The sequence below is a fragment of the Euprymna scolopes genome, chromosome 4 (assembly GCF_053919585.1).
Source record: "Euprymna scolopes isolate OS-2025 chromosome 4, ASM5391958v1, whole genome shotgun sequence".
In the NCBI taxonomy this organism is placed as follows: domain Eukaryota; kingdom Metazoa; phylum Mollusca; class Cephalopoda; order Sepiida; family Sepiolidae; genus Euprymna; species Euprymna scolopes.
The window spans coordinates 5,889,357-5,901,443 of NC_136485.1; the positions used below are offsets into that span (position 1 = coordinate 5,889,357).

The 12,087-nt window shown below is 35.9% G+C and overlaps 1 protein-coding gene across 2 annotated transcripts in view; it reads left to right on the plus strand.

Moving 5' to 3' along the window:
- LOC145266490 (thrombospondin type-1 domain-containing protein 4-like) overlaps window positions 1-12,087 on the plus strand; it is a 1,186,987-nt gene that overhangs the window by 1,057,409 nt on the left and 117,491 nt on the right. For both annotated transcript variants that reach the window (XM_080122215.1, XM_080122224.1), the window contains one exon: window positions 9,788-9,992. In XM_080122215.1, the coding sequence (XP_079978341.1) occupies window positions 9,788-9,992 (205 nt within the window). The remainder of the gene's footprint in view (window positions 1-9,787; window positions 9,993-12,087) is intronic.

Sequence of the window (12,087 nt, forward strand, 5' to 3'; positions counted from 1 at the left end):
TTTGGAAGTCCTTCTGAGTGCTTCAGACTAAGCTTGAAACCGGTTTTTTTTTTTGTTTTTTTTTTTTGAGGAAGTCCACTAGTGTGGATAATGTTCGTCGACTCTACACCTGGATATATACAACATCAAAGAGTCTTCTAATTGTTTTTATAAAAAAAAACTTTGCATTATCGCTAATGACACATTTCACTTTTCCACAGTGCTTAACCTATGAAGAAGTTGGAATGAAGTGGGGATACTGTATAAAGTCATCTACAGACTGTTTCGCTGTATCATAGTTTTTCAGTGTGGCTAGATATTTAAGTGTTTTAGACTAAACTCGAAAGCTGGTCGTTTTTATTTTTTGTTTTGGATATTCCAAGTTTCTATCCACCATGGAAGGTCTAGAAGGACATTCGTGTTGTCGTGTTGCTAATTGAAAATTAGTCGTACTACTACTACTACTACTACTACGATTGCGAGTTGCGTGATCTTGACTATTTATCAGCTGCATAAACAAACCCACATTTTGGAATTAACTTTTCACCATTTAAAGTCAAACATGAAATAAAAATCAGATGGAAATGATTCACTAAAACGTTGTACAAAAACACCATTTTTTTTTTTTTTTTTTTTACTGGAAATTTTTTTTTTTTTTTTTTTTACTGGAAAATTTTTTTTTTTTTTTTTTTTTTTACTGGAAAATTTTTTTTTTTTTACTTATGCGATACTCTAAATCAACGTTTATTTCTTATGTGTTTTTTACTGGAAATTTTTTTTTTTTTTTTTTTTACTGGAAAATTTTTTTTTTTTTTTTTTTTACTGGAAAATTTTTTTTTTTTTTTACTTATGCGATACTTTAAATCAACGTTTATTTCTTATGTGTTTTTTTAAAAATACATATTAAAATATTCTTTAGTGTTTTGGGATTAAGTTATGTTTTCACAAATACATTTTAATTGTTCTAATCAGCCATATTTCTTATGGGAATCGCTTCAGACAAGGCATGAACCCAATTGACATAAGGAGCTAAAAATATTACGTCAAGGTCAAAAACTAGCAAACAATAAATGTCAGATGAATAAATTCTGACCCAGAAAGCAGCAATTCTTCCTTCTTTGTCAAAAATGGGAAAATGGGGGGATCCTTCTACCGCTCCAGTAGATATCTCACTACTGATGCAATTCTCTATCTGTATAAAAGCCAAGTACGTCCAAGGATGTTCTGCTGCCACATCTGGGCAGGAGCTGCTAAAAACAGCCTATCCTGCCTTGACAGAGTACAAAACAGACTTCATGGCTTAGTGGGGATGCCCTTTTCTCTTCCCTGCAACCTCTATCCCACAGAAGAGACGTTGCGAGCCTGTCTTTGTTTTATCATTATTTCCATGGCAAGTGCTCGTCTGAGCCCCAATCTCTGGTCCTCCCTCACCAATATTTCACGATAAACACCCGTCTAACTGAAACCACTCATTAATTTTCCCCACTCTTTATCTGTGCCTAAATCAAAATGTAGATTCCATGAACAAAACTTATTTCTTAGAAGTGCACGCCTGTGGAACTTTCTTCCATTTGCCTATTTCCCACCTGACTACAACTTGGATGTCTTCAAGTCCAACATAAACAAATTCCTGATGAACCGCCCCCTTAAATAAGACACTTTATCAAATCTCCAATACTAACGATTACTACGATACTATCCCATTGATTACTGTACACGCAATAACCCTTATCCCCGAGTGAACTCTGCGCCTTGATAAGTGGTGACATCCATGTAAAAAAAAAAAAAGCATCGTTCATACAATATGAAAACTAAAAGACAGAAATAAGGAAGTGAGTTATTCAACTAGATAAAATAAACTCAACGTGCATTTTCTGTTTTCTATTTCATCAAATTACCAAGTTAATGTTTATCACTTTAATTGTATGTTGCTTGATTTCTGACCGTTCTTATGTTATACAATGTCTATCACTCTCGCTTCCGTCTCTCTCTCTCTCTCTCTGTATATTAACAATCAAGGTAATAAAAGTAACTGTTGAATCGAAGATTGGAATCGTCTGCCATAAATAACAGCGAATATTCATACGATTTAATCCATATACATGGAAAGATAAAGAGAGATAAGAATGATATAGCAGACGGAAAGACTAATTTGGATTTTTTTTTTTTTTTTTTCATTATTAATATTTAACTGCTTGAAGGGATTTGTTATTTCGTCACCGTTTCAGATTCGTGCACCCAAAAACAGGATAGCTGGTGCTGTTCTGAAATGAGGGTTTTACTCTGGCAAAATAATGGTGCAATATGGTTCGCCGCAAACATTGTTTAAAGTGCACTTAGCTGTTGATGTGTCGTTATTCCTGTGGTTGAACATACATTGTTTGCAGAAAACTAAAAAATAAATCTTGTATAACAATTTTGTCTCAAAATTGGATGCGAAATTGATCGGTTTAAAATATAAAACGAATTTGGGGAGTTAATAGAGAAGCTAACAAACGAAAAAAGGGGTCAAAAAATTAAATATCTAATAAATAAATGTTACCAAAGGCAAGATAAGTTACTCTTCTACTTAGTCAAGTATCATGGTGCAAATGTGCTTTAAACAGAAACATTCATTTTTCAATGTGCCTCTCTCATATCAAAGAACCATATTTTATATGTCGGGTCTTTTGGCGTATGGTAACAAAACTTTTCAAATGCACTTGTGATGTTAGGCTGTGTAAGGTGTTAACTTTGGTCAAAATCGCCTGTTCCTTCTTTCATCGGATTATTTCGATAATCTATTGTCAATACTTATCGAAAACATTCCAATACAAAACTTATCTAAGAACACTGCCAGGCACATAAAGTACCTTCGTGTGAAATTTCATAAAAACAACCCAACCGTTTGCGAGTCCGTATGGAACGAACTTAGACATATACAGAGGCACATACAGACACATTCCTTTTATATAATATTAAATAGATAGAGATGATGAAAGAGACAAGACAAGTTCTTTCATTTTTTAGTTGTCACCTTCCACGATTACATCACGACAACGACAAGACCCTCCTCCTCCCCTCTCTCTCTCTCTCTCTCTCTCTCTCTCTCTCTCTCTCTCTCTCTCTCTCTCTCTCTCTCTCTCTCTCTCTGTCTCTCTCACTCATTTTCCTCTCTTTCCCAGTTCTTTATTTTTTATTTTAAACACTTTATTTTTTGCCTGATGTTTTCTTTCACTATCATTTTTTGAAGCAGATTTTCTTTTGAAGCACAAAAAGAGGAAATGAATTTACCATACAAAGTGTGGTTAGCATCTACATTATATATACATTTTCGCTAACCCATAAGTATGTGTTTTCAGGATACACCTAAGCACACTTATTTTTCTTTTCTTGCGTAATGTCTTCTTTCAAAAAAAAGGAAATGAAATATATATTTGAAGAAGACAGTTTTTTTTTTTTTTACAAAACCAACCACTCCCTTCAAAAACAAAACAACCAACAAACATAAACGAAATTTTTTTTTTATTGTTTTAACCTCTGACTTTTCAGAATCTTTTCTGTGCTCTTCAGTATTTTCAGCCACTTCAAAGCGGAAACCATTGGTTGCAATGGAGATCAGATTATGACCAGAATAAGAGAATGTTTTCATTTTCAGGGCTTTTCCTTAATATGAATTATCATTAAGAAGCACGTGATGTTAGGCTCACTGGTAATTTAGTTTGATGGCATATCAACCATTTTGTTTTTTTGTTTTTTTGTTTGTTTGTTTGTTTGTTGCATATCAACTTTTTGAGGTTTTTTGGCGTATCAACCCTTTTGAGATTTTTTGGCATATAAATCCTTTTGGGATGATTTGATGCTAGATCCAATAAGTACAAAATGCTACGCTCTAAAAACTAAATAATGCGAAGATCGTTCCAAAAGTTCTCCTATTTTTTTAACTCAAAATAATGGTACTATTAAAACGGGCGACATTTTGTGCTCTAGAATTAATTTTTCTACATAGTCACCACCATTCTGAATGCATTTTTGCCAGAAATTCAATGACGTATTCCTGCTTCTGGCAAAATTCTCTCTCTCTCTTCTAGATGTAAGATTTTGGGTGGGGAGGATTCTGTCTGTTGCATGTATATCTCATTACGTGTGTCTCTGTGTATCTATGTATGTAATCATGATGCATCTAGTGTGTGTGTGTGTGTGTGGCCGTTTCATAATGTCTTATGTGTGTGTATAACCAAATGTTGCCATATCTTTATTCTGCCTCTTGATTTAGTCGCCCATAGCTGCAAAGGGGACTGCAAATAACAAGTTATCCTCATAGTTTTTCCTTTTAAAAAAAAACATTACAGCACAAAAATCAAGATCCCCTTAGTGAACATAAGCAAGGCCGGAGGCACCCCACCCCCAACATTTGTCTTGAAATAAAACACATTTCTAGACAACAAAAAAAAAAGCTTTCATTTATATTTCAGAACGTGTCCATTGTTTTTAAAGCAACAAAATCCAATTGCTCCTACTCTTTTCCGAAAGTCTAAAATTTCTATATAGCCACACTTTTCACAACGAAAAAAACACAAACACAATTGTCATTTTATGAATACCCAATTACTGCTAACTAAAAATATACAATCCGTTTGACATTTAAATCATAACATTTAAAAACTCTTTATTTTTGTGTTTCTATATATTTTTTTTTCATTACGTATTTATGTGTGCATGTAATTTTCTATTATTTTTTTTTTCATTACGTATTTATGTGTGCATGTAATTTTCTCTTACTTTCTTTTTTTTTTCGTGTTTGTCAGTGTCTTATGTTTCTTTTTAATCATTGTCCACCCCCATTTTTCTTTTGTTATTTCTTTCTTACTTAACAATGAACACATTCGCTTGTGTGTTTAACTCTAAATTATTTTTTTTCTTCCTATCTTCCAACAGATAATCGACACTTTATTTTCAACACAAACAACAAAGCTTCTTTTTTTTTACATAGGGTCACCACTTATCAATGCCGAGAGGCCACTCAAGGATAAGGGTTAAAGAGTGAACAGTAGTCAAAAGGACAATATAGTAATCGATAGTAATGGAAGTTCGGTAAATTTGTTAACTTAAGTGGAACGGCTCATCAGAAACTTGTTTACGTTGGACTTGAAGACAACCATATTATAGACAGCTGGAAAGCAGGAAAACGGAAGACAATTCCACAAGCGTGCAGTTCTAAGAAAGAAGCTTTGTTCATGGAAGCTACGTTTAGGTTTAGGAACAGATAAAGAGTGGGGGAAAATAATTGATAATGTTTTCAGCTAGACGAGTGTTTCTTGTGAAAGTTTGGCGAGGGTGGACCATAGATTGAAGCTCAGTCGAACACTTTCCATGAAAATAATGATAAAGCAGAGACAAACTCGTAACATCTCTTCTGTGAGATAGAGGTTGCAGCGAAGAGAAAAGGACATCTCCCACGAGGCCACGAAGTCTATTTTGAACCCTATCAAGGCAGGACAAGTCTTTTGTAGCAGCTCCTGCCCATATGTGGCAACAGTACTCCATCCTTGGACGTATCTGGCTCTTATATAGATAGAGAATTGCATCAGCAGTGAGATATCTACTGGATCGATAGAAGGATCCGATCATTTTTCCAGCGGCCTTGGCAACAGATTTGATGTACGTATTCCATTTAAGGTCAGGAGTAAAGGTTAAGCCCAGAAGCTTTCTTTTCAAATTACATTAAACATATATTTTCTCTCAACATAACTTTGAACAAGTCTCAAATCAATTGCATAAACATATCCCAATGCAAACTTTTCTTTTTCTTTACATAACAATGAGCAATCACATTAGTTACATTTCTGTATATTTACTTTATTTTTATGTGTGCGTCTGCGTCATCTCACCCTTTTGATTAGTGACGTTGTTGTGTGTGTTTTATATAGTTCACATATTTTTTGTGTGTTTCTTCTTTCATTTGGCTTCACGTGTACCCAGGTTCCTTCGTGACACGAGGTCACAAAAACGGTCATCTCATCGCAGCACCAAACATTTCGGAAGGGGGGGGATTTTGTCTGTTTCGTGTATATCTCATTACCTGTGTCTGTCTGTATCAATGTACGTAATCGTGATACAATTTTCAACATGCCGGCGTAACCTGGGATAGATTACATATTATAAGGGTCTCACGCTTTTTGATATTCTACAAGCTCATTCTCCAGTACTCACAGTTCAGTTGGTCAAATTCTTTTTTTTTAGGGGGGGGGTTATGTAAATGGCTCCAGACAAGACCTGAAATCACCTGATGTAAGGAACTAAAAAAAAATCCGCTTCACAATCAAAAACGGTAATTGTTAGGGCAGATCCCAACTCAGAAAACAGCAATTCTTCTCTCTTTGTCAGAAACATTGTTCATGGAATGTGAGAACTAAAGGACACAATTAAAGAAGCAAGAGTTATGTGACTGCCAAAAGTAAACCCAAGATCCACCGTTTTACTCTCTTTGCCACCAAGTTAATAGAGATCAAAGTGATCTGAGGTCAACTGTCCTCAGGAGTGGAGGGGAAGTAAATTGGAAATCCTGATTCTATTTGAATATAGAAGCAGAATCGTTTTCTTTGGAATAAAAATGAGAGGAAAATCTTATGAGTTTCCTTGATGATTGTTTTATCTCCTTGTTAAAGGATACGACAGACAAGTACAATCAATACCTTAGTATAAGGCATTGCAATAGAGATTACCTTCATCTCTCCGTGGCAGTTGCCGTTGGGGCGCGACAGAGGAGTTGCCAACCAGTCCGCTCCATCCTTCCCTGTCCTCTACACGTTTGACCGCATCATTCAGCTTTAATTCTGTCCATTCTTTGATCTTCCTCTCTTTCTTCCCCCTCTGACTGTTCCCTGGAGAACTGTTTTGGCAAACCTCTCTCCTCTTGTTATGTTGCCGAATCATTTCAGTTTGTGCCTCCTGATTGTGATGAGAACATCGTCATAAGGACCAATAACTTGCCTTATTTCACTTCCTCGTTGGTTATGTGGTCGTTGTAAGAGATTCCACGCAGTCTTCTGAGGCCTGAATCCTCTTCTCTCATTCTGCTGTCCATGTTTCAACAGGAAAACTGAGTGGACACTAATAGCGAGACATTATTACAAATGTCAACGTCGTGCTCAATCTCCATATAAGAAAAAGGCTGGGTTCCTTTTTACTGCTGCTGATTGTTTTGAACACCTTATAAGATAGGCAAGACATTTTCATTTATTCATTAAAGACTAACTGAAACAAGGGAAGTAATTCGTCCAATGTTGATGAATTGTTGTCTCCCATACATAAGATGAATAACAGTTTAACCTATTAGGTCCCACTGTGCTATAAATAGAACACCAAATGATTTATTTTTAAAATCTATAAGATAATATAGAATGGTACTTCTGACTGTATAATTACTGTGAAGAAAAGAATAACATTCAATTACATTCATTAACTCTGAGAATAATTGGAATCCTCTAAAAATTGGTATATTTGCTGAGGATACCACGCTCTATAACAGGCACGAGGGGAAAACAAATGAACACATATCTAAGGCAATGGCAGAAAAACTAGAGGAAGATCTCCGATCTGCAGTGAAATGGGAACAAAAATGGATGGTCACATTCAATGCTGCCAAGACTAAGCTTGTTTCCTTCAATAATTACAAGAAACCTTCTCAGCTAAAGATACATTACTTGAAAGTACTTCTTTCAAACTCCTCGACTTAACGTTCACAGGGAACCTGAGTTGGAACAGATACATCAACGACATTGCCAGGGCTGCTGTGAGGAAGATGGGCTCTCTCTACTATACGAGAAAGTTACTTATGCCTGAAAGTATCCTGTACCTCTATAAGGCCACCATTCACTCATGTATGGAGTATTGTTGTCACATTTGGGCTGGTGCATCTGCTACTAGTTTCTCACTCCTGGACAAGGTTCAAAAGAAAATTGCCAACCTGATAGGTCTTGTAATCTAAGCTTCAGCCGCTGCCCCATCGACAAAATGTTGCATCCCTCTGCCTGTTCTACAAGTATTTTAATGGTGCATGCTCTGACGAACTACAAGCACTTGTACCCCCTCAACATAAATACCTCCAACAAACCATCTACGGCAACACATCAAAGGCTGTAAATGACAAAGTTCTCTCTGATTCTCTCTCCTCTGATCTCGAGCGCGTGGTTCAGTGGGGGAAGATGTGACTGGTTACCTTTAATGCATCCAAAACCAAACTCCTATCCTTACATCATCAACGCTCTGATCCCCAGCTGGCATCAATTGTGATGGATGGCTCTCGTCTGGGTGAGGCCCCGTGTTTTGACAAGCTTCTGGGTTTGACCTTTACTCGTGATCTGAAATGGAACACGTACATCAAGTCTGTTGCCAAGGTCGCTGGAAAGATGGTGGGATCCTTCTACCGCTCCAGAAGATATCTCACTACTGATGCAATTCTCTATCTATATAAAAGCCAAGTACGTCCAAGGATGGAATACTGTTGCCATATCTGGGCAGGAGCTGCTAAAAACAGCCTATCCTGCCTTGACAGAGTACAAAATAGACGTCGTGGCTTAGTGGGGGATGCCCTTTTCTCTACCCTGCAACCTCTCTCCCACAGACGTTGCGAGCCTATCCTTGTTTTATCGTTATTTACATGGCAGGTGCTCGTCTTAACTCCAATCTCTGGTCCCCCCTCGCCAATCTTTCACGAAAAACACCCGTCTAGCTGAATCCACTGTGAAAAGTTTCCCCCACTCTTTATCTGTGTCTAAATCCAAAACGCGGATTCCATGAACAAAGCTTCTTTCTTAGAACTGCACGCCTGTGGAACTCTGTTCCGTCTGCCTGCTTCCCACCTGACTACAACTTGGATGTCTTCAAGTCCAACGTTAACAAATTCCTAATGAACCGCCTCCTTAAGTAAACACTTCATCAAATCTCCACACTAACGTAATGTACTTGCAATAACCCTTATCCCTGAGTGGCTTCCGGGCCTTGATAAGTGGTGATCACTGTGTAAAAAAAAAAAACCCAACAAGCAGCAAAATCCTACCCCTACACAGTAGAGATCCCTAGATTTAACTACTCTAATAGTTTCTTCTCCAGAATTGCTAGACTTTGGAACTCCCTTAAACCCCTTCCAGGTTCCTGCTTTCCCAACTGTACTGACATGCAGAAGTTCAAATGTAATGTGAACAGATATCTTGCTGCTCAACTCCCTACATGATATCCCTGCAACTTATGTCCCCGATAGTAGCCTCGACATCGGAGTGGCACTGTGCCTTGTTTGGGGTGAAAATGGAATTTTAAAAAAATCAAATACTTGTGAAAATTACTAAGATTATACAATATAAAGGCATCTTAGTATGCCACTAACTTATTGCCAAAAGTGCAATGTAATTCTTTATGTCAATTTTATCTTGAATGTATAATCTCTTGATTTCTAAAATACATGTGTATTAATTATAGGAGACTCAGTATTTCGCTTTCTATATGAAATAAATAACTTTATTTTCAATTTGTGTATTCTAACCCATTTTTATTCGTTTATACAAAGTTTGAACTTTATACTAAAAATTAGTTACCCTAATACTTAATGAGGTAAAAAGAACTTTAGAAAAGATTTTAAAGAATGTTTCAAGAGGATTTTTCATATTCCTCTGAAAGGCTCTTATCACACCCACATAATAATTTTGGAAGTAAAACACAAATCTTTTTTTTTTTTCGTTTTTTGTTAAAAGCGTCACAAAAATCCATGAGTTTCCTGTTAGAAATATTTTCTGTTGATATAAATCTCTTTTCCATCTCTTTATCTTTACAGAAAGTGGGATGCGATGATGTTGTTGGTTCTGGCAAGGTTGTTGACAAATGTGGAGTTTGTGGCGGAAACAACCAGACGTGTAATATCATGAAAGGGTTTTATACCCCAACGCGACTACCAAAAGGTTACAATACAATCCTCACTTTCCCATCTGGTGCCTGCAATATTAATGTCACAGAAATGAAACCGAGTCGAAATTTCTTGGGTCAGTTCATTTTTTATTTTATTATTTTTAATCTTTCTAATGCATACTTATTATATTTTTATAAGCTTCTAATAAAATCCTTAAAATGATATTGACCCTAAAAATTAAGTACATTTTTTTTTTTACAAAGAAGTCACCACTTATCAAGGTCCAGAGATGATTCGAGGATAATGGTTAAAGAGTGTACAGTAGTCAATTGGACAATATCATAGTAATCGTTAAAAGTGTAAATTTGGTAAATTGGATTACTTAAACGGAACTGCTTATCAAAAACTTGTTTACGTTGGACTTGAAGATGACCATATCGTAGTCAGCTGGAAAGCAGGCAAACGGAAGACAGTCCACAGGTGTGCAGTTCTAAGAAAGAAGCATTGTTCATGGAATCTACATAGACTTCACGTCAGGAAACGTCTTTAACCAATACTTATATGCACTAGGCCAGATGCTTACCAACCAGAGCTGCAAAAACTCGAATTTGGAAACTTTTAAAATCGCTGTGAACAGGAATGATTTATTAGCAGTATTTTGGTTCCTCTTTGCTGTAATAACGAAATCCGACAATTAAAAAAATGAATTTTCATTAAAAAACACAATGAGAACTGTTGTGGCGACGCCCACTAATTAACATAGGCGGGTAAGTGAGATATATAAAGGTATCAATCACCAATACCGGGGGAGTTCGGCAACCGACCGCCAAATAGGCAAGACGCCTATGTTGCCTCCAGTAAGACATGCAAAACGTCACCTGCCGGAATATCTCCAACTGAAGTATATCTGAAGACATGTAAATATGTATATAACTTTTCTTCCTAATATATTATTGTATACCTTTACTTCCGTGTTCTTGTCAATTATTTATGCAGACACAACAAGAACCATTTATGTCAATTTCAACTAAAAGTAATGTTGTTTGCCTAATTGTCATGTGGCAATTACTTAAATATTACTGGAATATTACATAATACAAGTATTGTCATGATTCAACGAAAAAACGATTTCGCCATGTTTGCTTGTAATGTGTGACATAAACACAAGGGAAATAACTAATTTCTCCTAAAGTTTTTGAAAGTTTTCAGAAATTAATTATCCTTTCTATTACTATGCTCCCGATTCAGTTTATTATTTATGCAAAACTTATTTATGCAAAACTTATTTATGCAAAACTTGCAAATATTTCGAAAACTATTTTCTTTAATAATTAATTTTCTACCTTATCGTTTTTCGTAATTTTTGGATATGTTCATTACTGTGACATGACAATTAAGTAAATACCATTGGTTTTATTTGAAATTCAATATTTCGGTTTTCGAGTTTCGCTATTATAATGAAGAAGAACTTGTATTTGTAACAGAATAGCCGTCTTGAAGATGTGTTGATTCACAACATTATCTAAATACTGACACTTTAAGTCAGTGCTGAGCAGAATCAGAAGTTCTTTTGCATTCATATGTGGGAATCTACAACAAAATCTTATCAAGAAACAGCATACGTTTTGTGGTTCACATGTTTATTAATATTATATATCTCTGGCCAGGATCTCATAAAACCGTACTTGTTAATCTGGCAACATTAAAAACGACCTTTCCGTCTCGCAAGCTGGATTTAAGGAAAAAAGGGAAGATTGATGCAAAGCCACATCTGCCTCAGATGTTCACTGCACATCCAAATGTCAACTGTCATTCTCTAATTTGTGATCGCCTATGTTTGTCAATCAAAACAACTTTTTTTTTTTTACAAAGGAGTCACCACTTATCAAGGCCCAGAGGCCACTCGAGGATAAGGGTTAATAAGCGTACAGTGGTCAATGGGACAATGTCATAATAATTGTTAGTAGTGGAAGTTTGGTAAATTGGATTACTTAAGGGGAACAGCTCATCAAGAACTAGTTTACATTGGACTTGAAAAGGACCATATTGTAGTCAGCTGGAAAGCAGGCAAAAGGAAGAGAGTTCCACAGTTCTATTTCAAACAAAATCATTAAAAAAAAAGTATATTTTTTTTGTTTTTTAGCGTCTTATGTTACATGACTTCATGCTTTGTCTGGGGTGATTTTTATAGAAATGAAGAAAAAAAATCTGTATAGCTATAAAAGTGA